At 46.2% G+C, this 27,356-nt stretch overlaps 1 protein-coding gene across 1 annotated transcript; it reads right to left on the minus strand.

Moving 5' to 3' along the window:
* Window positions 1-1,634: 1,634 nt before the first annotated feature.
* Window positions 1,635-12,938, minus strand: LOC109747741 (probable aldehyde oxidase 2). The gene is made up of 7 exons (XM_020306774.4): window positions 12,463-12,938; window positions 4,588-6,207; window positions 4,157-4,419; window positions 3,818-4,027; window positions 3,510-3,728; window positions 2,280-3,440; window positions 1,635-2,197 (listed from the first exon to the last, which is right to left on the minus strand). The coding sequence occupies exons 1-7, from the start codon at window positions 12,617-12,619 to the stop codon at window positions 1,796-1,798; spliced, it is 4,032 nt and encodes a 1,343-aa protein (XP_020162363.1). The 5' UTR covers window positions 12,620-12,938; the 3' UTR covers window positions 1,635-1,795.
* Window positions 12,939-27,356: the final 14,418 nt, after the last annotated feature.

Consider the following 27,356-nt stretch of genomic DNA (forward strand, 5'->3'; position numbering starts at 1 on the left):
CAAAATCAGACACTGGTTCCAGCATCCCCTGTGTCGTGGGGTGTGCCTCGCCGTCGAAGCTATGCAGCTCGTCTCTCGGAGCTGGGGGATTGCTGGTGCTGGAAACGGCACGCTGGGAGAATAGCCGGAGCTGCGGATGAGAGGTGGTCGTGTGTGGGGGGAAATCGCCGGCCGTGGTGTGGAGGACGACCTCACCAGCGAGATTTGGCTACGGCGGGGGGTAGGGGACGATGCGGGGGAGGGGGCGGGGGGGGGGGGGGGGGGGGTGTGGTAGACGACAGCCTCGCCGGGGCCGCTCACCGTCGCCGCTCGCTCGCCGGGGCTGCTCGCTCGCCGGGGCCGCTCGTCGTCGCAACTCGCCGTAGCAGCGGGTGGGACGGGAGAAGAAGCAGGAGCGCGTGGGAGCGGGCGACCGGCCGAAGCGCACCGTCCCTAAACGTTTCCCTTCGGACTACTATACGTAGAGCGATGTCCCACGCTGAAATTTCCATGGAAGGATCTCGCACAAAAAAAGGAAAAAGAAAAAAAGAAACTTCCAGGAAAGGAGTACTAGTAAAACTAGCCCCCGGCCGATCGGAACGACAGGGACGACCAAATCAGGCAAACCCCATGTATAGATCGTTCCATGCGACAAAACACAGCGCCGCGCGCTACGTGCGGACGTGCCCCCACACGGGCCATAGCGTCCACCTCATGCACGCGCGCACGACGCCGGAGGAGGGCCACACCCACACTGTGTCAACCATGCTCGCCGGTCACCGCACCATCATGCATGATGACGGTCTATCGATCCACACGCCGCCGCTTGGCCTCTTTCGACCGTGATCTATTCATCTGTGCTATCGCCTGACACGACTCGACGAAAGGCGGGTGTAGCTCTGGGCTTTTACACGGTGTGGTTGGTGGTGGGGGTGTCGGCCGGCCGGCCGCTGCCTATGAAGCAGATGTTTATGTTTTTTATACTGCCCAAGCGTATCTCGTTTACGCCAGCAAGATAAAGTTGACATGTACCGGTGATGTCGCGTACTCAACTGGTAACTTATTCAACTTTTCAACCACACAATGGCCTAGATGCGATGCGGGTATCTTATTCTCAAGCATACCACGGTTGGAAAAACTAATCAACCACGTTTTTCACGAAATTAAATAAATAAATGCAGAGCGGTGAAAACGACTTAAACCTCCTCCTTCTTCTTCTACGTCGATATAATAACAACCTCCAACCGTTGGGGCCCGGGCGCCTAGCTCCGGTGCAAACGTGTACCCCGTATATACTCCAATGTGTCACCGAGCCAGTTCAACATTGCCACGTCAATGCCCGGACTCAGACTCACTCGCCCAACATGTCCTCATAGTCTCCAGCAGGAAACCTCCGTTATGCAGTGCTAAAGATTTAGGGTATTTAGCCGCCGCGGTAGCAAATAGCCAAAACCTCTTCCACGGCCGCAGCAGGGAGAAATCCCCAGAACCTTTGTCATGGCAGCCTTTTCAACTACTCCCTCCATGTCATAGTATAAGAACGTCTAAAAGTATTTTTTATATTATGTGACGGAGGGGGTGGTTTTCAGAAAACCTTTCAGAAACTATTCAAATCAGCTTCAAAATAGATAATTATCATAGCAACTGGAGCTAACTTTTGACAACGAATGGAATAGGTCCGATTTGGCCCAGTCGATAGCTGTATTATCTCCTCTCTTCTTTACACATACACAGCAGCACACAAGCAGACCCATCATTATTCAGCATCCAAACCTTGCTTGTATCACGTTACTACACAACTTACATGCAAGAATCATCAGGCCCTGGCGGTGGCAGAGGAGAGGCGCTGGAGATGCCTCTCGACGACGTCGAGGCCACAGAGCTCCTTGACGTCGGCCATGGTCGCCGGCACATCCATCTGAAATGTCAGTGGCGAGTTGACCGAGAATTCCCTCCTGGCCGCTCTGATGGCCTCCCGCATGGCGCAGTGCACCGATGCCGCCAGCAGCAGCGGTGGCTCGCCGGACGCCTTGGAGGAGAGTACCCGCTTCTTGTCGCGCGCGCTGCTGATGAGCTCCACGTTGAACTGCTTCGGGATGGTGTCCACCGTGGGGATCTTGTACGTCCACGTGCCGTCGTTCACCACCAGCCCGTCGGCGTTCGTCGTGTACTCCTCGTTTGTGAAGAACCCAACCCCTTGCACGAATGCGCCCTCCACCTGATCCATCAACCAAAAATAATTTCAGATTACAGCAATCTTCCAGCAATCAGCTGACTGCGTCGATTGGCGGCGAGCTCACCTGGCCGAGGTCCACCGCCGGGTTCAGGCTCTGCCCGCAGTCGTACACGAGGTCGCTCCTCAGGATCGTCGTCGCTCCAGTCAGAACGTCGATTTCCACCTCGCTGACGGCGGCTCCGTAGTTGAGGTATTTTACAAAGGCTGGGTCGGGCGTCCAGAAGGCATGTGCCGACAGGTTCACGCTCGCCATTTTCGCCTGGGCGATCAAGGAGCTCCATGGCACCGCTGCACTGGACTTGGCCTCGAGACCCTCTTTGATGGGCTTGAGGCGCTCGACGAGCGCAGCGCACGACTGCCGGACCGCCTCACAGCTGGTCTCGGAGGTGGTGCTCCCGCCGGTGAACCCGCTCTGGATCATGCTCAGTGAGTCAACCTGGATCACGCGCACCTTACCGAGCAGCCCATCGGCGTCAGGGCAGAGCTCCCCCAGCCCGAACGCCGTCATCTGCTTCACCTTGGTATACAACCCCTGCCCGAGCTCCACGCCGCCGACCTCCACAGCGATCGAGCCGTCGTTCAGGATGGACACCTTCCCCGGCGTCGGCCGAAGGGACACCTCGTAGGTGATGGGCACACACGAGATGCCGCGCTTCTTCCACCTGCTCCCGCCATTGAACCATTCAACTGCCTCCGCCCTGCTCCGGTACTCCGACGACGAGGCCAGCTTGTCGAAGATGTCAACAAGGCTGTACGTGGGGGCGTCCCCCGCGGCATCACCATAGAATTTCGTGAGGCTCTCAACGCTGTGGAGGTTCTTCCTACGGATGGCGTTGGGGTTGGCCGCAAGCACGGATGCGACGTGCTCGATGATGACCTCCGCGATGAAGGAGCCTTGCACGTCGCCAGGCGCCCGCATTGCGGACTTTGACGAGACGTTGGTCTTGCACAACTTGATGTCGAAGGCAAGGGCACCCCAGTTGTACTTCTTCAAAGCACCGATGGTGCTACCCGGCATCAACGGGCTCAAGTCTGGTGATATCCCGGCGTTCATCCTGAGGTCGATGTATAGTGCCGTGAGTTTGCCGTCCGACTTGAACCCAACCGAGTACTTCACCTTCATCGGGTGCCGCCCACCTGCCATGATCATGTCGGTCTTGCGGTCGAGGTACATCCTGACAGGGCGCCGCAGCTTGAACGCTGCAAGTGCACACGCACATGCGACCTGAAGAACACAACAATTTCATTACATTCATAAATTTATGCGCATGTTGTTATATAATGGGGCACTTACATAGGACCCTTTCATTGCCTTTCCACCAAAGCCGCCTCCAACTCTTCTGGTGATTATGCGAACATTGTGGTACGGAATGCCGAGACAGTCCGCGACGACATTCTGCGTGATCTCGGGTAGCTGCGCCGAGGAGTAGACAGTGATGCAGTTATCTTCGTCAGGGATGGCCAATGCGGTCTGCGTCTCCATGTAGAAGTAGTACTGTGATTCAAGTTTTATCTGTCGGAAATTAACAAAAGATACTAGGTGTCAGTATTTCGGCCTTGCCTGAAACTAAGAATGCAGCCTCCTAAATATCAAGTGTGTACCTCTCCTGATAGTATCTTGTGATCCGCTTCAGACATCCCTTGGTCAAAGTCCCCAACTGGCTTTGGAGCCAAAAATGGGAGAACAGGGAAGTAGCTATTATGTTGGATGGCGTCTTCTATTGTCAGAATTGGCGGCTCAAGATTCTCGGTGCTATACTCAATGATGGCTTGCTTCGCCGCCATATAGGCGTACTTCTGTGTTTCAGCGATCTGAGTGATGGCAAAGAAACATCATGATGCGATAAGTTCAAATGACCTCTCAGAATTCGGGGTACAAATATACTACTGCTGGTTATGCATTTTGCTGAAATTGAGCTCAAGTGTTTCAGAAGTAGGTACCACAATGCCAATATTCTGACCAGCAAATTCAGACACCGGATCACCGAAAAGCGCTTCGTCTCCTAGCATCGGGAAGGCGGATCCAACATTTCTTCCACCAGCTGGAATGTCCTTTGCAGAGATAACCGTGATGACCTTTTGGGAAGCCAACGATGATTTGAAGTTGACACCTTTTATATGGGCATGAGGGTGTGTGCTGTAGATAAATGCTCCGTAGAGACAATCCTTGGGAGCTGGGATGTCATCAACATACACAGCCTCCCCTGAACAAGACCAAGAATATTGTCAAGTGCATATTTCAGAATAGAAATGCAGGGATGAAGCATATCAGATGGTCCTTTACTGATGGACCAATGTACACAAGTAACTACCAAATGATCTGAGTCTTCAACACTTGCACTAAATACTGAAATAAGAGTTTAGGAGTATACCAGAAGCTTGCAGCTCCGCCCCAGCTTTCGTGATTGGCTTGCCGACAGGTTCGTATTCATCATTAAAAACCAGTTCTTGCCTTGAGCGAATTGGCAAACCATCGCTGGCAACCTCATCATGCTTCTCAGGCGATGACTTGGCACATGAGCCATTTGGAGCAATAGACTTTGCAGGTTCATTCAGGTTGCTACTAAGTGAAGAAAGGAAACTGAACAAGAAACTGACCGCCAAGCTGACTCTGTACTCAGGGTGTGTGGTGCCTTCTGACGGCGAGATAACATCTTTCAGCAACTGAACCGCTTCAAGTATCACAGGTGCACTCGCTGGTTTCCCCTTCAGGAATTCTTCAACCTTCCGAGCCCGGGTGGCGTGATCAACGCCATAAGCTCCGAATGCGAGGCAGATATCCTCAATGAGGAGCTCCCCTGATGCTGCATCCCCTGAAGTCCTTGCCAGGAATGCAGAATTCACATAGGACACAGCATTGCCGAACGGTCTCGGAGCTGCACGAGAGGTCTCGAAGATGACACTGTCTGAACCCCAATCTGGGACAAATATGGTGAGCAATATGGTCTTGGCGTCACAGGGAGGTTGCTCCAAGAACTCCTCCAGTGTCAGGCACAGCATCTTGGAAGCCGTCTGGATTGTCACTGTCGAACCCACGGCGAGAAGGACAGTGACGATGTCTGAAGCGAAAGGCAGCCTCTGCGACATGATCACGTTCCCTCCGATCGTCGCCGTGTTCCGGATGAACGGCGAGGCCACCTTGCTCAGGTGACCGGCGATCTTTCTGAATACGGGAGTGCCATCGGAGAAGACCTCAATGGCTTTGGAGATGGACACGGCTGCCCCGATCTCCACCCCCTTGTTGCTCCTGTTGATGACCGAAAGCTCCGGTATCCCTTTGATGTCGATGTACTTTTCATAAAGGTCTTGATCCTTGTACACTCCGGCGCCGGTGTTTGATGCCACGATCTTAACTGAATTTTCGTCGAACCAGTTGGAGTCAAAGAGATTGCGGAGCTCCTGGATGCTCTTGGGACGGCACCAGCCATCGTACGTAGCGGCTGAAACACCGTTTGTTTGACCCTCGATCTCGGCCTTGAGGAACTCTGGGAAGGTACAGACGGCGCCACTGGAGTACCCCGGTAGCTTGCCTACGTCGGCATGGTCGATACCTTTCTTCCAGAAGGAATTGAGGCCAAGGTCCTCAAGGTCGACGTCAGTAGCGAAGCTCTTGCAGGCATCGATGATGGGCCGGTAGCCGGTGCAACGACACAGGTTGCCGGAGACGGCGTGCTCAGCCTCGGAGCAGGTGAGCTTGGAGAATCCCAGCGGTGGGGCGGGGTCCCCGGTCTTGTCGGCCTTGACAAGGGCGGAGAAGATGGACATGCACATGCCGGGAGTGCAGAAGCCGCACTGCGAGGCGTGGAAGCCGGAGAGGCGCTGCTGTACTGGGTGGAAGCCATCGCGGGTGTTGCCGATGCCCTCGCTGGTGATCACCGAGCAGTGGTTGAGGCTGCCGACGAGAGTCAGGCAGGAGCTCGCTGAGAACTCAGTCACCTTGTCAGTGGCCAGGTCATACTTGGAGATAAGTACCACACATGCACCGCATCCACCTGCATGCAGGAATGTGACATTGTAAATAAGAAACACTGACGGCTTGATCTAACACGTGCACTGGCTATGAATCAGCCGAGACTGAAGATAAATCTGTAGATCTCAGAAAATCACGTTAAGCGCACTGTTTTGTGTAAATATATAAACTAAGATACGAACATTCGTGAGTGAAGTGATTCTAAGATCTATCAAATCACCGGTTGTGTGAAAATGTAATCAATTGTGCAAGTCTACTCAAAATGAACGTTGTTTTTACTAAAATTAACAAATTGCACATTTAGTTAGCAAAGCATATTTTAATATGGACTGAAGTTTGCTAGTGATTGCAAATTGAAACATGCGGCAAAGTTTCCAATATTGTTAGTTGCATATGGGACCTGACCACCAAACAGAAAAAATAGCAATTACAAACCAGAGAGTGAAAAGTCCAATAATTTGGGATGCATGTAGAGACCATGTTCAGCAGTAGCCCCTAAATCTTAAATGGGATCTCCCCCTATTTCCTGATCCCCAAACTAATGGCTACAACTCGAGCAACAACCCCTATTTCTCAGCCCAATTTGCCTTTGTCCTATTTGCACAAATATTTCATGTTTTACTTTATGTTTGACATCACAAAAATTCAAATATAACTATTTCTAATGCATAGAATTCAAGCATATTCAAATTCACAATTTCAAGCACAGCAATTAAAGTTAAAGTGCATAGGTAAATTTTATCATGAAGAATATCCATCATTGTATCGGTGTATGGCTTCACTTTTTTTTTTCTAATTTCAACCACTCGAAAACACAGAACGTAAAGAAACGCACTGAAGCACTTCACATCCATGTATGGAATCTGATGAATTAACTCACAGCTGAAGCACTCAGTCATTCATAAACATTGATTTCAGAAGCATTTAGTAGCAGCATTACACTATCTATCCAATATACTGAAATTCCAATCAACCAAGCATCACATCCAATTTGCATCAAGGGTATATCCACAGCGGGGCTAATTCATAAGCAATCCCCATGTTGATCTTAGGCTAAACATGCATCACGAAGCAAAGTTGTACAGCGGATAAGATGTTCATAGATGCTAGCACGTGATCAGTGACTGATAGAATTGATCATGCACTCAATCACCCTACCGTTTTACTTTTACCACACACACTAATTAGAAGTCATCAGCCAACCACAACTGCAGGCGCCTACAGTACACCGGCGCCCTCCAGCTCGACCTCAGGCCGCAGTCCCAGATGGGCGTACGCACGGTACAGAACTACAGACAGCCGAGCGGGGGCAAAACGTCGAACGGGTTACGTGCAGCAGCATCAAGCTGTGCCCGTGGAGTATGACATCGCGTACCTCGTCCCGGCGTACCTCCTCGCCGGCGAGGCGAGCGGCGGTTTCCTGGCACTTGATGTCCGCCAGCGCGCCGCGCGTGAGCTCCACTCGGCGCTCGGCGGCCGAGATGAGTACCGCCCGCGGGCACGTGGTGGGGGCGGCGAGGAGCACTGGACCTCGGGAAACTCGTCGGTGCAGCCGGATTTGGTCTGGAATTCGGGGGCCGCTAGTGCGGCGTCGGGGAGATCCACGCCGAGCTGCTAGAGTTCACGGGACGGCGACGGGGGGGCGGCGCGAGGCATGGTGGAACCGTGAGGGTGAGCAGGACGTCCCCGTAGCCGGGAAGGATGGAACATTTTTTTTTCATAAATGTTTTCTTTTTAGGGTGTAAAATAAATATTATTTTGTTATACTATACATGAACCTTTTTTAACACATGGGGATATTTTGAATAGACGTTGAACATTTTTTACATAGGTAAATGCATCCTTGGAGCTTGAACTTGTCGCGGATTACCATTTTGAGTTGTGGCATACGGAAAAGTGATGTATTTGTCTTCCATGATTATTAACTGTGCTGGTGTGGCACCATGTTTTTATATTAGAGTAGTCTACTCTACCCGTAAGAACAAGGAGTAATCTACTCTGCCGACGTGGCGGACGAGTCTCACCCGTGAATAATCAAAATAAATAGTAGTTGCCTGTGTGGATCCCATCTATCTATCAGTGACCTATAAATAGTATGTCTGGCTTGGAGTTCGAAATAGCGATCTGCAGCTAACAACGTCGTGCAGCAAACATCTGCAGCGCGGCTCGAACGTCTAAAATCCACAAGCCAAAAGCAAAGTTGGGAGAGGTTTGTCGCCGGAGAGGTTTGTCACCGTCCCGGATGTGTGCCACGTAGGTCTCCGACACACCTGGTCTACACAAAACCCTCTACCTCATTCCGCTCAAACTGCCACTCCGCTGCCTACGCCGCATTCATGTCAATCCAGAGTGAACACGGTTGGTCACTGGCGCATGCCGGTTGAATGACATGGCATTCATACCGGTGCGTCGGTTGAGACGCCTACTCTGGCCTGCCGCTCGCGCCCCGTTAATGCCGGTTCAAAGAGGATGTGACCGGACTGGGCAACAGGATGACTTCCTACCACAATCAAGCGAGCTGACCATCCGCCCGCCTACCCGACATTCATGTTGGCACGGCGAACGAGAAGCCAACTCCAGGCTCATTCAAACCGTCGCTCTGCCTTCTCAAGTGCCCGCTATTTAAAGAACGTTGGCCACGACACAAACCCGTACCACCTCTGAGCCTCGTCGATCACGCCCGCTAGGATTTTGTGCATAGTGCCCGCACCATCCGCCGTGAGCGGTGGCAGCTCCACATCAACGAGGTGGATGGTGACCTCATGTTCGACGCTGACAGGTGGGAACGCGGCTAATATCGACAGCTCCGCATCGCTCGTGCCGGGCTGCAATGAATACGAGTCCGGACGGTCTGGTTTGATTGTCGATGTCCATTTGATGGTTTTTTTGTTGCATACCATGTTGAAGTTGCCCTTAACGGACACATTTTCTTTGTATCCTTTCAGATGAACAACATAAATTAAGAATCTTAACCCGGGTTTGAACGGCGACATCAGGCTATCATGTGGCCATGTCTGCCACTCCAACGAATGACATTTCCTATCTGTGAAGGATGAGAAGGATAATCATTATTTATGTCACTAACATAATGCGTTGGCTCATTTTCACATGTTAGATTTTTCTTTTTTAATTTTTTTTGTAAATATGTAAATTATAATCATGTGTTATAAATAAAATGAATTACATTAATAAAATGTTCATATAATTTCATAAAATATTCACTTATTAATTAAAAGTATCCATACGAATAAATTATGAATTATAAATATTTTTTATTATTTATAAATGTGTTCGCATATTTAATAAAACTACAAAAGTAATTTTAGAAAGTTCTTATGAACTTACATAATAGCATGTATATGTTTTAAAAAGTTCAGAATTTTAATAAAATGTTCATGTGGTATATAAAAGTGTTCATGATTTAATAAAAAATTATGTTACTCTAAAAAGTGTTCACATGTTTGAATAAAGTTTGTGTGTTTTCTAAAAGATATATTTATATATATCTAGAAAATTAAATAGAAAAATACGTATGGAAAATAAATACAAGACTAGTGTGTCCCTAGACCGCAGATCCTCATATGAATAACATTTAGTCATACAAAAATATTTATATTTATTATATATTTTAAAATTATATGAATATATTTCTAATAATAAACGATTTTAAAAATAATATGATTTTAAAAAATATATTCGTATGCATATTATTTATAACACACAAAATTTATAAATTTATTGTTATTATTGTGATTATAATTAAAAAAATTCTAAAAAAACTAACATGTGAAAAAGGGCCTCATTGACGGCAGTGCCGTTGAGTGTGTTTTGTTATAGCCATAAACAGTATTATCCTTTACAAACAACAAACATCTTCAATTGGATTAGCTAGCAGGGAGGGCAGGATAGCATGAAGTCACTGTTTTGAACCCCTGAGACAGAATCATTTTTCATATTCGGATTAAAGTTCTTAATTTATGTTGTTTACCCGAAAGGATATAAAGCATATGTATCCATTTAGGACAAGAAATCTCAACGGTTGGTGTTGCTAGTGACGTACGTCGGGTTAGCGGTAGGTCGGTGGCTCGAATCCCTGAGCGGACCATCTTTCATTTCAATACAACTTTTACTATTTCACTGACATGTGGGACCCATTTGTAAACTGCTATTCATTTTGACTGTTGGCTGGCAGGTGGGACCCACCTGATGCCATGTCGGCAGAATAGAAGGATCCAAACAAAAATATGATGCCACGTCAGCGCATTTAACGTCTACAGACGGCAAATGCATGATATTGCACCCGAAAGCCAAATTCGTGCACCACTTTCCTGTATTCCACAACCGTAGGGCCCAAAGTGATCATATGTGGTAAGTTCAAGCACCAATGGTGCATTTACCTCTTTTTAAATACATGTTCCACATTTTTCAAAGATATTAATATTTTAAATACTCATTGAACATTTTCCTAAATGTGCAGTTAACATCTTTTGAATAAGTAAACATTAAAAAAGGGAACACTTTTTAAAAGTTCTAATGTAAACATTTGTATACACAAATTAAAAAACAAAAAAAACAGAAAATAAAAGTAGGCCCTACAAGCCATAACGATCGCTTGATCGGCGATCGAAAATAATAAAATTGGAGTTAGCTGGTTCGGCCCATCTGGCAGGCGCGTGTGCGATCCAGCAACATCAACAACCGTCGATACGCTATATCAACATTTTCCCCTTGATGTGTTGACTTCAGCCGCAGGAGAAGGGGCTGGAGGGTTATTCTTGGGTGCCCCCCATCTCAAGGCTATGCAGATCTTTTTCACTTTAATTAAAAACTGTTCAAAGGTTGTGTTTACGAAAATGGTAAACTTACTCATCAGTTTTTCTACTCCAGTGGCATAGCTTCAGCGTTATATGACTTTACTAATTGCTAGTGTAATTGTGTGTGTGGTGTTGGATATGTGTATCCTAACTATGTAGAAGCTTGGTGTGTGCTTATTGTGTTTGCATTCCTTAATGCTCCATTTTAAGATAATAAAATCAACACTTCCTCGAGAAAGAGACCACGCTAAGAGACACTAGAAAGCCAATACCGATATCCTGTGTGGCGAGACAGGTTGTGCTGTGTGCATGAGATCGAGTCGCCGTCGGCTGGCAAAGCAGCATAACTTGATTAACTACCGTGAACAGGAGGTCCCGTGCATGGTGCGGCCGTTAATTGTTGCGCCACGTTTTGTGCTGAAAATGGTCAAAACTAATGTACCAATCTTGTAGAATGTAATATTTTTTTACGTGGTTTATATAATGTAATATTAAACCACCCACTCATGTTTTTATATGATTAAAATATTCTATCAATTTTATTTAAAATTTGAATTAAAAAACATGGTAAAACTTTATGAAACTTAGTGATACACGATGCAACACAAAATAAACCTAATATAACTTGATAATATTGTTCCATAGCGTTTAGTTTTCTATTTTCTATTTTGCCTTGTACAATAGTGTATCATGTCGTTAAATTGTGTGTTAAAACGATGAATAGAAAACTCGGTGTATCATAATGTTCTTCACTATAGAACTTGAGAAACTTGGTGAAAACTCCACGCACGTGTCATGCAAAATGTTTCATAGAGTTTCATCATGCTTCAGATTTCAACTTTTTTTTTAACTTGTTAAAATGTATTCAAGAGTGATCTTGTTTCAAAGTATTCATCGCAAGGAACACAAAGATACAAACGATCATAAATTAGACTTTCAATTCAATTGATAAATTAGCCTTAAACTTTGAAATCAAATGAAAAGGCATAGGTGGGTGAAATGTTATATGTGTAGTGTAAGAGGGAAAGGAGGAGGCCTCGCAAAAAAAAAAGTGGGAAAGGAGGAGAGCGATTGACCCATGCACCGGATCGGACCTCGGGAGAATTTCTTTTCTCATGGTAGCATGCAAGAACATAACAGGTAGCATGTGCCTTTCGATCTCCGCATCTGCGTTGCTTGCCATTTCTGTTATCAGATCGTTGCATACTCACACAGAGGCTAGAAAAGGCCTGAAAACCGTCTTATATTTTTGGTACGAAGGTAGTAGTACATATTTGTGATGTTTGATGAGTGAACGATATGATAGCGCTACTCTAGTTCGATCGTGCCTGGCCGCCTCCTTGACCCGGCTTATGCAGCTAAAGCTTCTCTCTGACCGGAACGAACTACTCAAAGTGAAGGAATTGAACAAGCTAGCTAGCCACCGGAGCTGTATCGATCGAGTCGTCGGAGGCGGTGCTCACCTTCGCCGCAGCCGAGCTTGGGGCCCCGGACGGGCGTCCGCGTGCGCAGGAACTCGAGCAGCGTCATGGACGGGTCGACGCCGGCCGCCTCGTGCCGCGCGCCGTTCACCGCCAGCACCACCCGATTCCCTGCCGCCTCCTTCCCCAACGACCCCATCTCTCCACAACGATCGACGGGCCTCCTCTATGCAAGTGTGCGGGGCACAGAGCGAGGTCGCCCTTCTATATAGTACACGGCCGGCAGGGCTCTCGCTGTAGCGGCAGCGCTATGCAGTGACGTTGGACGGGAAACGGGCCATCCCGAGGCATTAGCCGGCGCCGTCGCGCTCTGCATCAGCAGTGAAGGCAACGTGCGAGAGCACGGTTGGTGTGGCGGTGACACGGTCGATCAGGTAGTCAAACTCGTGACGCCGATACTATTTTCCGCCCCTACATCGCTCTTACCTCTCTTAATCAACGAGGAATCCGGGATCTTTCCAGTGCCGGCCGGGGAGAGTGGAGACGTAGAATGTTCTTCCACTCTCGGTGATGGACGTACTGGCTGACGCCATTCCACTACAGAGGGAGGCGGCTAAGCGATGTTTATGTTTTATTCAACCGGAGCGTTATTGGCCTTCGGCTCAATCACATCTTGCCACGCGAGCAAGATTAAGTGACTTGTTCCCTAAAAAAAAGATTAAGTGACTTGTACCGGTAATCTGATGTCGCGTAGTCAACTTCTGGGGCCGTCCGTTTGGTAGATTGATACCTGAGGGTATTTTATTTCGAGTAGACGACTGGAACCACCAATCACGTACTTCTTGACGAAAATGATGCAGCGCAGTGAAAACAGCGTAAACCGTAGCCGGGCGGTAGCCTTTTTTCTAGGAAAAAAACGCAAACCAAACCATACATATATAGGAGGCATAGAAACGGCCAAGTGTCGAAGGCCGCCGGCAAAATGAACAAAAATAACCCAGAGGCAAAACAAATTCAAAAAGTAAACTCTCCGCGAAACTATTTCACCCAGCTAACCCTGCCCGTCTAACAGGCGCTACATGGCTTGCCAATGTGGCACTCCGCCCACCCTTGGTTAAGTAGCGCCCCTCACTTAGGCATTATCGTACACAACATAGCGCTGTTGGCTTAGGCGCTATACTCTGCCTTAGTACGTGGCGCGAGGCGGCCCTTCCCTAGCCAACCCGCACCCCCCAAGAAAAGATGAACGGAGAGTGGAGCGGCCGCGGTTTCCTCTCCCCCCCTCTCAAATCCCTCCTCAAATCCTGCAGAACTGAAGATTTTCTCCGTTGATTTCGACCCTAGTCCCTCCATCAAGGTAATCTCCTCCGATCCCCTCCTTTTCATCCCAAAAAAATCCTCACATTTGCTCAAGTCTTGCAAGTTTAGACAAACCCTAGTTCTTCATGGATTTTGAAATGTGTATGGAAATATGAGATGATTGTTGGCCGTTTAGCATTTGCATTGACATTTTGTTAGGGTTAGGGTTCTTAGTATGTTAGGGTTATGGTCCTTGTTATGTTGGGTTTAGGGTTATTGTTCGATTTCTACGTTAGGGCTAGGGTTTGGTTATGTGACTAGGATTTTGTGTTAATATTCGCATGAGTACTTATGGAATATATTTTCCGTTGTGTTGTTTTAATTATTTTAGGGATGGGGAGAACATGTGTTTATGTTCATCATGTGCACAAGGGCGCCTTTTTGAAAGGCAATATCAAGACGGACCTGGATGAGCTTGACATGGTGTTCGAGAGTAGTCCTAACTATGCCGAGGTCTTGGAACAAGTGAGAAAAGATTTGAATTGGATGGACCCAAGTGACATTATTGAGTTGGAGGGAAGGCATAATGTGGGGTTTGAAATGCACATCCGTTGGAAGACGGTGCGTAAACTCCGAGCAATGTTGGGTTGCATAGAAGGAGACGGTGGCCGAATCTCTAGACAAGACTCTTGAGTTATTTGCCACAAAAAGGTTGATGCTAGTTTGCACTTGGACTTGAACCGGCTTGCCTCCCCGTTTGTTGCTAGGAGTCCTCCACCCATGAACCAAGATGAAATGAATGTGTAAGTTGGAAGCGTTCCTACTCCCTCGTGAGGGAGCCGCGTGGGTTTTATTGATCGAGGACAGGAAGCCCCTGTCACGACGTACAAGTTCCCATCTATCGCTAGGATGCGATGGCTTACATGAGAGAAGAGATTGAACCAGACACGGGAGAGAGAAGGAGTAGAAGTTGAGATTACATGAAGTTGAGCTGCCTTTGTCTCTAAGTCTAACACCCTCCCTTAATCTCAACTATCCTACATTAAGATTTCTCTTGAACTCTTCAAATGGTTTGCTTGGTAGAGCTTTAGTGAACCCATCTGCTACCTGATCTTTGGAGGGAATCAAATGTATGTCCAACTTCTTCTCTGTAACCCTTTCTCGCACAAAATGAAAATGAATTTCAATATGTTTGGTTCTGCCATGGAAAACTGGGTTTTGCAGAGGGATAGGTGGCTCCCAAGTTATCACACCATAGACATGACACATGATGTCGCTTGATTCCCAGTTCACTAAGCAATGATTCCAACCAAATGATTTCAGAAGTGGCATTGGCTAGTGACTTGTATTCAGCCTCAGTACTCGACCTTGACACCACTATAGCTTGTTTTCTGGCACTCCAAGAAATAAGATTAGAGCCAAAGAATACTGCAAATCCTCCAGTTGACTTTCTGTCATCACTACATCCAGCCTAGTCAGTATCAAAGAAAGCAGTAACAAGGGTGGAATTAGAACGTCTGAACTGAAGGCCTAAGCTCACAATGTGCTTTATATACCGTACAATTCTTTTAACAGTTGTCCAATGTACAGTAGTAGGTGCATGTAGATACTGACAAACCTTGTTAAAAGCAAAGGATATATCTGGTCTTGTCAATGTCAAATACTGTAAGGCCCCTGCAACACTTCTATACTTTGTGATTTCTTCTTCCTTAAGTGGTTCTCCCTCAAAGGCTGAAAGTTTTTCTGAAGAAGATAATTGTGTGGGTGAAGGCTTACACTCCTTCATTTAGGGATGAAAACGGAGCGGAAACGGACAGAACTGAGTGCTACACATTTGTTTTCATATATTTTGGCAGAAGTGGAAACGAATACAAAAACCCTAGAAATGAGTACGAGAACTGATACTACTGGAAACGGACACGGAGCGAATACAAAATGGACACGAAAACAGAAGTGGACATTGACCGGACTTTAAAAACCCCTTGAATCATAGAGAAATACACACATTTTTTTGAATTGTTAACATAATAACATGGCTACAAAATAATATCATTATGTTAGCAACTTAGCATAGTATTGTAGTAGTACTGGAAAATTGCGTATAGGGTTAAGTTGAGTGCATATGTGGCAGCAGAAGGTTGGACCTCAAAATGATCCATTCTAGTTATTGTGTCATGCGTGTTGTTTGGTGGTTGGGCTACAAAGCAGACATAGGCCTATCATGAAAACAGAAATTCCATATTCACGGAAACGGAAAGTTCCATTTCCATGCTTGTTCCACCGAAAAACACCGTTCCATTTTTATTTCGTTTCTGCATGAAAAAATTCATTTCCACTTCCCTTTTGCATATTTCCGTTTCTGTTTTCATATTTCCTTTTCATTTCCGTTTTCCCTCCGGAAAAACGGAAAGTTTCCACTCCATTTTCATCCCTACCTTCATTCCCATACGAACCAGAAGTTCAGTAGCATATTTCTCTTGATTAAGTGTTATGCCATCTTGAATCTTCTTGACTTCAATGCCTGGGAAGAAGTGTAGATCACCAAGATATTTCAAAGCAAACTCTGAACTTAGTGTTGGAAATATGCCCTAGAGGCAATAATAAATAGGTTATTATTATATTTCCTTGTTCATAATAATCGTTTATTATCCATGCTAGAATTGTATTGATAGGAAACTCAGATACATGTGTGGATACATAGACAACACCATGTCCCTAGTAAGCCTCTAGTTGACTAGCTCGTTGATCAATAGATGGTTACGGTTTCCTGACCATGGACATTGGATGTCGTTGATAACGGGATCACATCATTAGGAGAATGATGTGATGGACAAGACCCAATCCTAAGCCTAGCACAAGATCGTGTAGTTCGTTTGCTCAGAGCTTTTCTAATGTCAAGTATCAGTTCCTTAGACCATGAGATTGTGCAACTCCCGGATACCGTAGGAATGCTTTGGGTGTACCAAACGTCACAACGTAACTGGGTGGCTATAAAGGTGCACTACAGGTATCTCCAAAAGTGTCTGTTGGGTTGGCACGAATCGAGACTGGGATTTGTCACTCCGTATGACGGAGAGGTATCTCTGGGCCCACTCGGTAGGACATCATCATAATGTGCACAATGTGACCAAGGAGTTGATCACGTGATGATGTGAGTTACGGAACGAGTAAAGAGACTTGCCGGTAACGAGATTGAACAAGGTATAGGGATACCGACGATCGAATCTCGGGCAAGTAACATACCGATAGACAAAGGGAATTGTATACGGGATTGATTGAATCCTCGACATCGTGGTTCATCCGATGAGATCATCGTGGAACATGTGGGAGCCAATATGGGTATCCAGATCCCGCTATTGGTTATTGGCCGGAGAGGTGTCTCGGTCATGTCTGCATGGTTCCCGAACCCGTAGGGTCTACACGCTTAAGGTTCGGTGACACTAGGGTTATAGAGATATTAGTATGCGGTAACCCGAAAGTTGTTCGGAGTCCCGGATGAGATCCCGGACGTCACGAGGAGTTCCCGAATGGTCCGGAGGTAAAGATTTATATATGGGAAGTCTTATTTTGGTCGCCGGAAAAGTTTCGCACTTTATCGATATTGTACCGGGAGTGCCGAAAGGAGTCCGGGGGTCCACCAAGGGGGTCCACCAGCCCCGGGGGGGCCACATGGGCTGTAGGGGGTGCGCCTTGGCCTATATGGGCCAAGGGCACCAGCCCCAAGAGGCCCATGCGCCAAGAGATAAGAAAAACGGAGAGTCCTAAAGGGGGAAGGCACCTCCGAGGTGCCTTGGGGAGGAAGGACTCCTCCCTGGCCGCACCCTTCCTTGGAGGAAGGGCCAAGGCTGTGCCCCCCCTCTCCCTTGGCCCTATATATAGTGGGGGGGAGGGAGGGCATCAAGAACCTAGCCCCTGGCGCCTCCCTCTCCCTCCCGTGACACCTCTCCCTCCCGTTAGTGCTTGGCGAAGCCCTACCGGGATCCCCGCTACTTCCACCACCACGCCATCGTGCTGCTGGATCTCCATCAACCTCTCCTCCCCCCTTGCTGTATCAAGAAGGAGGATACGTCGCTACTCCGTACGTGTGTTGAACGCGGAGGTGCCGTCCGTTTGGCGCTAGGATCATCGGTGATTTGGATCACGACGAGTACGACTCCATCAATCCCGTTCTCTTGAACGCTTCCGCTAGCGATCTACAATGGTATGTAGATGCACCCCCCTTCCCCTCGTTGCTAGATTACTCCATAGATTGATCTTGGTGATGCGTAGAAAATTTTGAATTTCTGCTACGTTCCCCAACAGTGGCATCATGAGCTAGGTCTATGCGTAGTTTCTATGCACGAGTAGAACACAAAGTAGTTGTGGGCGTAGATGTTGCCAATTCTTCTTGCCGCTACTAGTCTTATCTTGTTTCGGCGGCATTGTGGGATGAAGCGGCCCGGACCGACCTTACACGTACGCTTACGTGAGACAGGTTCCACCGACTAACATGCACTAGTTGCATAAGGTGGCTAGCGGGTGTCTGTCTCTCCCACCTTAGTCGGAACGGATTCGATGAAAAGGGTCCTTATGAAGGGTAAATAGAAATTGGCATATCACGTTGTGGTTTTACGTAGGTAAGAAATGTTCTTGCTAGAAACCTATACAAGCCACGTAAAAACTTGCAACAACAATTAGAGGACGTCTAACTTGTTTTTGCAGCATGTGCCTTGTGATGTGATATGGCCAGAAGATGTGATGAATGATATATGTGATGTATGAGATTGATCATATTCTTGTAATAGGAATCACGACTTGCATGTCGATGAGTATGACAACCGGCAGGAGCCATAGGAGTTGTCTTAATTTATTGTATGACCTGCGTGTCAATGAAAACGCCATGTAATTACTTTACTTTATTGCTAACCGTTAGCCATAGTAGTAGAAGTAATAGTTGGCGAGACAACTTCAAGAAGACACGATGATGGAGATCATGGTGTCATGCCGGTGACAAAGGTGATCATGCCGCGCCTCGAAGATGGAGATCAAAAGGCGCAAGATGATATTGGCCATATCATGTCACTTTATGATTTGCATGTGATGTTTGTCATGTTTACATCTTATTTGCTTAGAACGACGGTAGCATAAATAAGATGATCCCTCACTAAAATTTCAAGAGACGTGTTCCCCCTAACTGTGCACCGTTGCGAAGGTTCATTGTTTCGAAGCACCACGTGATGATCGGGTGTGATGGATTCTAACGTTCGAATACAACGGGTGTTGACGAGCCTAGCATGTACAGACATGGCCTCGGAACACATGCGAAACACTTAGGTTGACTTGACGAGCCTAGCATGTACAGACATGGCCTCGGAACACAAGAGACCGAAAGGTCGAACATGAGTCGTATAGTAGATACGATCAACATGGAGATGTTCACCGATGATGACTAGTCCGTCTCACGTGATGATCGGACACGGCCTAGTTTGACTCGGATCATCTATCACTTAGATGACTAGAGGGATGTCTATCTGAGTGGGAGTTCATTAATCAGATGAACTCAATTATCATGAACATAGTCAAAAGGTCTTTGCAAATTATGTCATAGCTTGCAATTTAGTTCTACTGTTTAAGATATGTTCCTAGAGAAATTTAGTTGAAAGTTGGTAGTAGCAATTATGTGGACTGGGTCCGTAAACTGAGGATTGTCCTCATTGCTGCACAGAAGGCTTATGTCCTTAATGCACCGCTCGGTGTGCTGAACCTCAGCGTCGTCTGTAGATGTTACGAAACATCTGAAATACACGTTTTGATGACTACGTGATAGTTCAGTGCGTAATGCTAACGTTTTAGAATTGTGGCACAAGAGACGGTTTTTGAAACGTCGCAGAACATATGAGATGTTCCGAAGACTGAAATTGGGATTTCAGACTAGTGCCCACGTCAAGAGGTATGAGACCTCTGACAAATTTCTTAAGCCTGCAAACTAAGGGAGAAAAGCTCAATCGTTGAGCATGTGCTCAGATTGTCTGAGTACCACAATCGCTTGAATCGAGTGGGAGTTAATCTCCCAGATGAGATAGTGATAGTTCTCCATAGTCACTGCCACCAAGCTAGTAGAGCTTCGTGATGAACTATAAAGGATAGATGATGATCCTTGAGCAACTCGCGATGTTTGACACCGCGAAAGTAGATATCAAGAAGGAGCATCAATTGTTGATGGTTAGTAAAACCACTAGTTTCTAGAAGGGCAAGGGCAAAAGGGATACTTCATGAAACAACAAATCGTTTGCTGCTCTAGTGAAGAATCCCAAGGTTGAACCCAAACCCGAGACTAAGTGCTTCTGTAATAAGGGGAACGGTCACTGAAGCAAAACTGCCCTAGATACTTGGTAGATGAGAAGGCGGGCAAGGTCGACAGAAGTATATTGGATATACGTTATATGAATGTGTACTTTACTAGTACTCCTAGCAGCACCAGGGTATTAGATACCGGTTCGGTTGCTAAGTGTTAGTAACTCGAAATAAAATCTGCGGAATAAACGGAGACTAGCTAAAGGTGAGATGACGATATGTGTTGGAAGTGTTTCCAAGGTTGATGTGATCAAGCATCACATGCTCCCCCTACCATCGAGATTTGGTGTTTGCGTTGAGCATGATTGGATTATGTTTATCGCAATACGGTTATTCATTTAAGGAGAATAATGGTTACTCTGTTTATTTGAATAATACCTTCAATGGTCTTGCACCTAGAATGAATCTCGATCGTAGTGATACACATGTTCATGCCAAAAGATATAAGATAGTAATGATAGTACCACATACTTGTGGCACTGCCACTTGAGTCATATTGGTATAGAACGCATGAAGAAGCTCCATGTAGATGGATCTTTGGACTCAGTCGTTTTTGAAAAGATTGAGACATGCGAACCATGTCTATTGGTATATATATGCATGAAGAAACTCCATGCAGATGGATCGTTTGGACTCACTTGATTTTGAATCACTTGAGACATGCAAATCATACCACGTGGGCAAGATGACTGAAAGGCCTCGTTTTCAGTAAGATGGAACAAGAGAGCAACTTATTGGAAGTAATACATTTTGATGTATGCAGTCCAATGAGTGCTGAGGCATGCAGTGGATATCATTATGTTCTTACTTCACAGATGATTTGAGTAGATGCTGAGAATATTTACTTGATGAAACACAAGTCTGAATTATTGAAAGGTTCAAGTAATTTCAGAGTGAAGTTGAAGATCGTCGTGACAAGAGGATAAAATGTCTATGATATGATCATAGAGATATCTGAGTTACGAGTTTGGCACACAATTAAGACATTGTGGAAAGTGTTTCACAATTAATACCGCCTGGAACACCATAGTGTGATGGTGTGTCCGAACATCATAACTGCACCCTATTGGATATGGTGCATACCATGATGTTTCTTATCAAATTACCACTATCGTTTATGGGTTAGGCATTAGAGACAACCGCATTCACTTTAAAAGGGGCACCACGCAATTCCGTTGAGACGACACCGTTTAGAGAAACCTAAGTTGTCGTTTCTTAAAAGTTTGGGGCTGCGACGCTTATGTGAAAAATGTTTCAGGATGATAAGCTCGAACCCAAAGCGGATAAATGCATCTTCATAGAAAACCCAAAACAGTTGGGTATACCTCCTATTTCAGATCTGGAAGCAAAAGTAATTGCTTCTAGAAACAAGTCCTTTCTCGAGGAAAAAGTTTCTCTCGAAAGAATTGAGTGGGAGGATGGTGGAGACTTGATAAGGTTATTGAACCGTCACTTCAACTAGTGTGTAGCAGGGCACAGGAAGTTGTTCCTGTGGCACCTATACCAATTGAAGTGGAAGCTTATGATAGTGATCATGAAACTTCGGATCAAGTCACCACCAAACCTCGTAGGACGACGAGGATGCGTGCTACTTCAGAGTGGTACGTGATCCTGTCTGAGATATCATGTTGTTGGACAATACTGAACCTATGAGCTATGGAGAAGCGATGGTGGGCCCATATTCCGACAAATGGTTAGAAACCATGAAATCCGAGATAAATGGATCTTTAAGAAGAAGACGGACGTGGACGGTAATGTTACCGTCTATGAAGCTCGACTTGTGGCAAAGAGTATTTCCACAAGTTCAAGGAGTTGACTACGATGAGATTTTCTCATCCGTAGCGATGCTTAAGTCCGTCGGAATCATGTTAGCATTAGCTGCATTTATGAAATCTGGCAGATGGATGTCAAAACAAGTTTCCTTACCAGTTTTCGTAAGGAAAGGTTGTATGTGATACAATCAGAAAGGTTTTGTCGATCCTAAGGATGCTAAAAGGTATGCTAGCTCCAACGATCCTTCTAAGGACTAGAGTAAGCATCTCGGAGTTGGAATGTACGCTTTGATGAGATGATCAAAGATTTTGGGTTTATACAAAGTTTATGAGAAACTTGTATTTCCAATAAAGTGAGTGGGAGCGCTACAACATTTCTGATAAGTATATGTGAATGACATATTGTTGATCTGAAATGATGTAAAATTTCTGGAAAGCATAAAGGGTTGTTTGAAAGGAGTTTTTCAAAGGAAGACCTGGATAAAAGCTGCTTACATATTGGGCATCAAGATCTATAGAGATAGATCAAGACGCCCGATGATACTTTCAAAGAACGCACACCTTGACATGTTTTTGAAAGAGTTCAAAATAGATCAGCAAAGAAGGAGTTATTGGCTGTGTTACAAGGTGTGAGTATTGAGTAAGACTCAAGACCTGACCACAGCAGAAGAGAGAGAAAGGACGAAGGTCGTCCCCTATGCTTTAGACGTAGGCTCTATAGTATGCTATGGTGTGTACCGCACATGTAGTGTGCCTTGCCATGAGTTGGTCAAGGGGTACAATAGTGATCCGGGAATGGATCACATGACAGCGGTCGAACTTATCCTTAGTATCTAGTGGACTAAGGAATTTTCTCGATTATGGAGGTGAAAAGGAGTTCGTCGTAAAGGTTACGTCGATGCGAACTTTGACACTAATCCGGATGACTCTGAGTAGTAAACCGGATTCGTATAGTAGAGCAATTATTTGAAATGGCTCCAAATAGCGCGTGGTAGCAACCACAAGATGACATAGATATTCGTAAAGCACACACGGATCTGAAAGGTTCAGACCCGTTGACTAAATAACCTCTCTCACAAGCATAACATGATCAAACCAGAACTCATTGAGTGTTAATCACATAGAGATGTGAACTAGATTGTTGACTCTAGTAAACTCTTTGGATGTTGGTCACATGGTGATGTGACCTATGAGTGTTACTCACATGGTGATGTGGACTAGATTATTGACTCTAGTGCAAGTGGGAGACTGTTGGAAATATGCCCTAGAGGCAATAATAAATAGGTTATTATTATATTTCCTTGTTCATAATAATCGTTTATTATCCATGCTAGAATTGTATTGATAGGAAACTCAGATACATGTGTGGATACATAGACAACACCATGTCCCTAGTAAGCCTCTAGTTGACTAGCTCGTTGATCAATAGATGGTTACGGTTTCCTAACCATGGACATTGGATGTCGTTGATAACGGGATCACATCATTAGGAGAATGATGTGATGGACAAGACCCAATCCTAAGCCTAGCACAAGATCGTGTAGTTCGTTTGCTCAGAGCTTTTCTAATGTCAAGTATCAGTTCCTTAGACCATGAGATTGTGCAACTCCCGGATACCGTAGGAATGCTTTGGGTGTACCAAACGTCACAACGTAATTGGGTGGCTATAAAGGTGCACTACAGGTATCTCCAAAAGTGTCTGTTGGGTTGGCACGAATCGAGACTGGGATTTGTCACTCCGTATGACGAAGAGGTATCTCTGGGCCCACTCGGTAGGACATCATCATAATGTGCACAATGTGACCAAGGAGTTGATCACGGGATGATGTGAGTTACGGAACGAGTAAAGAGACTTGCCGGTAACGAGATTGAACAAGGTATAGGGATACCGACGATCGAATCTCGGGCAAGTAACATACCGATAGACAAAGGGAATTGTATACGGGATTGATTGAATCCTCGACATCGTGGTTCATCCGATGAGATCATCGTGGAACATGTGGGATCCAATATGGGTATCCAGATCCTGCTATTGGTTATTGGCCGGAGAGGTGTCTCGGTCATGTCTGCATGGTTCCCGAACCCGTAGGGTCTACACGCTTAAGGTTCGGTGACGCTAGGGTTATAGAGATATTAGTATGCGGTAACCCGAAAGTTGTTCGGAGTCTCGGATGAGATCCCGGACGTCACGAGGAGTTCCGGAATGGTCCGGAGGTAAAGATTTATATATGGGAAGTCTCATTTTGGTCGCCGGAAAAGTTTTGCACTTTATCGATATTGTACCGGGAGTGCCGAAAGGGGTCCGGGGGTCCACCAAGGGGGTCCACCAGCCCCGTGGGGGCCACATGGACTGTAGGGGGTGCGCCTTGGCCTATATGGGCCAAGGGCACCAGCCCCAAGAGGCCCATGCGCCAAGAGATAAGAAAAACGGAGAGTCCTAAAGGGGGAAGGCACCTCCGAGGTGCCTTGGGGAGGAAGGACTCCTCCCTGGCCGCACCCTTCCTTGGAGGAAGGGCCAAGGCTGCACCCCCCTCTCCCTTGGCCCTATATATAGTGGGGGGGAGGGAGGGCAGCAAGAACCTAGCCCCTGGCGCCTCCCTCTCCCTCCCGTTAGTGCTTGGCGAAGCCCTACCGGGATCCCCGCTACTTCCACCACCACGCCGTCGTGCTGCTGGATCTCCATCAACCTCTCCTCCCCCCTTGCTGGATCAAGAAGGAGGAGACGTCGCTGCTCCATATGTGTGTTGAACGCGGAGGTGCCGTCCGTTCGGCGCTAGGATCATCGGTGATTTGGATCACGACGAGTACGACTCCATCAACCCCGTTCTCTTGAACGCTTCCGCTAGCGATCTACAATGGTATGTAGATGCACTCCCCTTCCCCTCGTTGCTAGATTACTCCATAGATTGATCTTGGTGATGCGTAGAAAATTTTGAATTTCTGCTACGTTCCCCAACACTTAGATCATGCAAGAGAGCATTAGTAGCACTTTGTGAAGAGCTTGCAACTATAATATCATCAACATATATCAATACAATTATAACCATATTTGCCTTGTTATAAATAAAGAGTGATGTGTCAGCTTTAGATGCAGCAAAGCCAAGGCGCCTTAACTGAGAGCTTAACCTTGAGTACCATGCTCTTGGTGCTTGTTTCAATCCACAAAGTGCATTATCAAACTTGCACACTTAATGAGGTGCCTTCTTTCCTGCATACCCAGGTGGTTTTCTCATATAAACCTCATCTTCCAGAACACCGTGCAAAAATGCATTCTGAACATCTAGCTGTCTCAAGCTCCATCCCCTGGACACAACAATCGAGAATACAAGCATAATAGTTGCAGCTTTAACAACCGGACTGAAGGTATCTTCATAATCTAAGCCATAACGTTGTTTGAAACATTTTGCAACTAAACATGCCTTGTACCTGTCAATTGAGCCATCTGCCTTCTTTTTTATTCTATAAACCCACTTACAGTCAATAATATTTTTACCTCTAGGTTCAGGTACAAGATGCCATGTCTTGTTCCTCATAAGTGCCATGTATTATTCATCCATTGCATTTTTCCACTTTGGATCTTTCAGTGCATCCTCTAATTTTGTTGGTTCTCCTGCAACACACAACATGCCATATGGTATAGTGCCATCAGTTCTAACTTTTGGTTGTCTTTGTAGTCGAGTCATAACGCGTGAATCTGATTGTGGTTGAACACGCCATGTAGCTTGTTGTACAGGAGGTGGTGTAGGAGACTCAGCCATAGAAGATCCTGAAGGGAATCTGAACCCGCTTTGCACAGAAGATCCTGTAGCCTCGGGTGTGGCAGAAGAATCAGCGCCAGCGCCCGCAGAGGATCTTGTGAGGCCACCTTGCATGTGCATGTGGGACGCACTGGACGCGTTTTCTTCCGCTGGCGACACGCTTTCTGGCGCGGTTGTTGCTGTCGCGGACCCGCGTGTGGGACGCGGGGTGGCAGATGGTGACGTGGCGCCTGCAGGCTGGTGCAGCGTGCCTCTGCCTGGCGCGGGATCCTGGGCGTATCTCCATGCGTGATCCAAGGAGTTCTGACGCACAGGAGTTCTTGGTGACGCCAGATCTTCCTCGTGTTCCACGCCCGCTTCGTCCTCTTCTGGCACATGAAATACATCACCGTTTTCACCAAAATTTTGATCATTTTCTGCACCGTTTCCTGCTGCATTTTCTACATGACCCTGCACATGAGGAAGTACTAGTAGGATCATCAGTTGGGTTAGCACAATCGTCGCCCCTTGATCAAAGTTCTGGAGATTGGGTGGAAAGAGGAGAATTTCTTTCCTAAGTAGTGCTCCGGCGTTAGGATGAAGAGACTCAAAAGGATACACTGATTCATCAAACACAACATCCCGAGAAATATACACCCTGCCGGTGGAAACATCTAGGAATTTAACCCCTTTGTGAATAGGACTGTATCCAAGAAATACACACTTCTTGGAACGAAATGCAAGCTTCCGTGCATTGTAAGGACGAAGGTTGGGCCAGCAAGCACAACCAAACACACGGAGAGATTTATAGCCAGGAGTAATACCAAAAAGATGTGTGATGGGAGTTTCAAATTTGATGACTTTGCTAGGGAGCAAATTTATGAGATATGTGGCAGTCAAGAATGCTTCATCCCAGAATTTTAATGGCATGGATGCATTTGCCAGTAGAGCTAGCCCCACATCAACGTGGCGATGTTTCCTCTCGGCAGAACTGTTTTATTGATGTGCATGGGGACATGAAACATGATGCGCGATGCCAAGTTGCTAAAAAAAGAGATTGAGCTTCTTGTATTCACCTCCCCAATCCATTTGCATGGCAATGATCTTAGTGTTTAGTTTTCATTCAACAAGATTTTGGAAACTTTTTAACACTTGAAACACTTCAGATCATTTCTTAAGGAGGTAGATCCAAGTAAATTTGTTATAATCATCAATGAAACTTACATAATATGAGTGTGTACCAACAGATGTAGGAGCTGGCCCCCAAACATCTGAGAACACAAATTGTAAGGGTGCAGTAGAAATGCTGATAGAAACAGGATATGGCAACTGATGACTCTTAGCTTGCTGACATAGATCACAAATTGACTCAATGCTAGACTCATGCGAGTGGGGAAGCTTATTCTTACTAAGAACAAGCTTAACAATAACTGATGAAGGATGACCTAATCTACTATGCCACTTTGCTAAAGAAGGCTTGACAACAACAAAGACATGTTTATTTGACGCCGATGTTGAAGATATGATTGGGTAGAGACCTCCCACGCACTTGCCCCTAAGAAGTACTCTCCTCGTGTCCAAGTCCTTCACCAAAAACAAGTAAGGATAAAATTCAATGAGAACACGATTATCAAGGGTAAATCTATGAACAGAAAGAAGATTTTTTGATGCTTCGGGCACATATAGAATTCTGTTTAGATGAAAAAAATTCATGGGGGTTTTGACAATTGAACTACCAACGCGAGTAATGTCCATGCCAGCACCACTGCCGGTGTGTGCTTGGTCATGTCATGTT

The sequence above is a fragment of the Aegilops tauschii genome, chromosome 5 (genome assembly GCF_002575655.3).
Source record: "Aegilops tauschii subsp. strangulata cultivar AL8/78 chromosome 5, Aet v6.0, whole genome shotgun sequence".
NCBI classification, from domain to species: Eukaryota; Viridiplantae; Streptophyta; class Magnoliopsida; order Poales; family Poaceae; genus Aegilops; species Aegilops tauschii.

Bases quoted from the DNA above. Each gene is read 5' to 3' on its own strand.
- LOC109747741 (XM_020306774.4), bottom strand. From the start codon at position 12,619: ATGGGGTCGTTGGGGAAGGAGGCGGCAGGGAATCGGGTGGTGCTGGCG. The intron at 6,208-12,462 runs GTGAGCACCGCC...TCCTGCATGCAG, and splicing joins CAAGCTCGGCTGCGGCGAAG to GTGGATGCGGTGCATGTGTG. The intron at 2,198-2,279 runs GTGAGCTCGCCG...TTGATGGATCAG, and splicing joins CGGCGGTGGACCTCGGCCAG to GTGGAGGGCGCATTCGTGCA.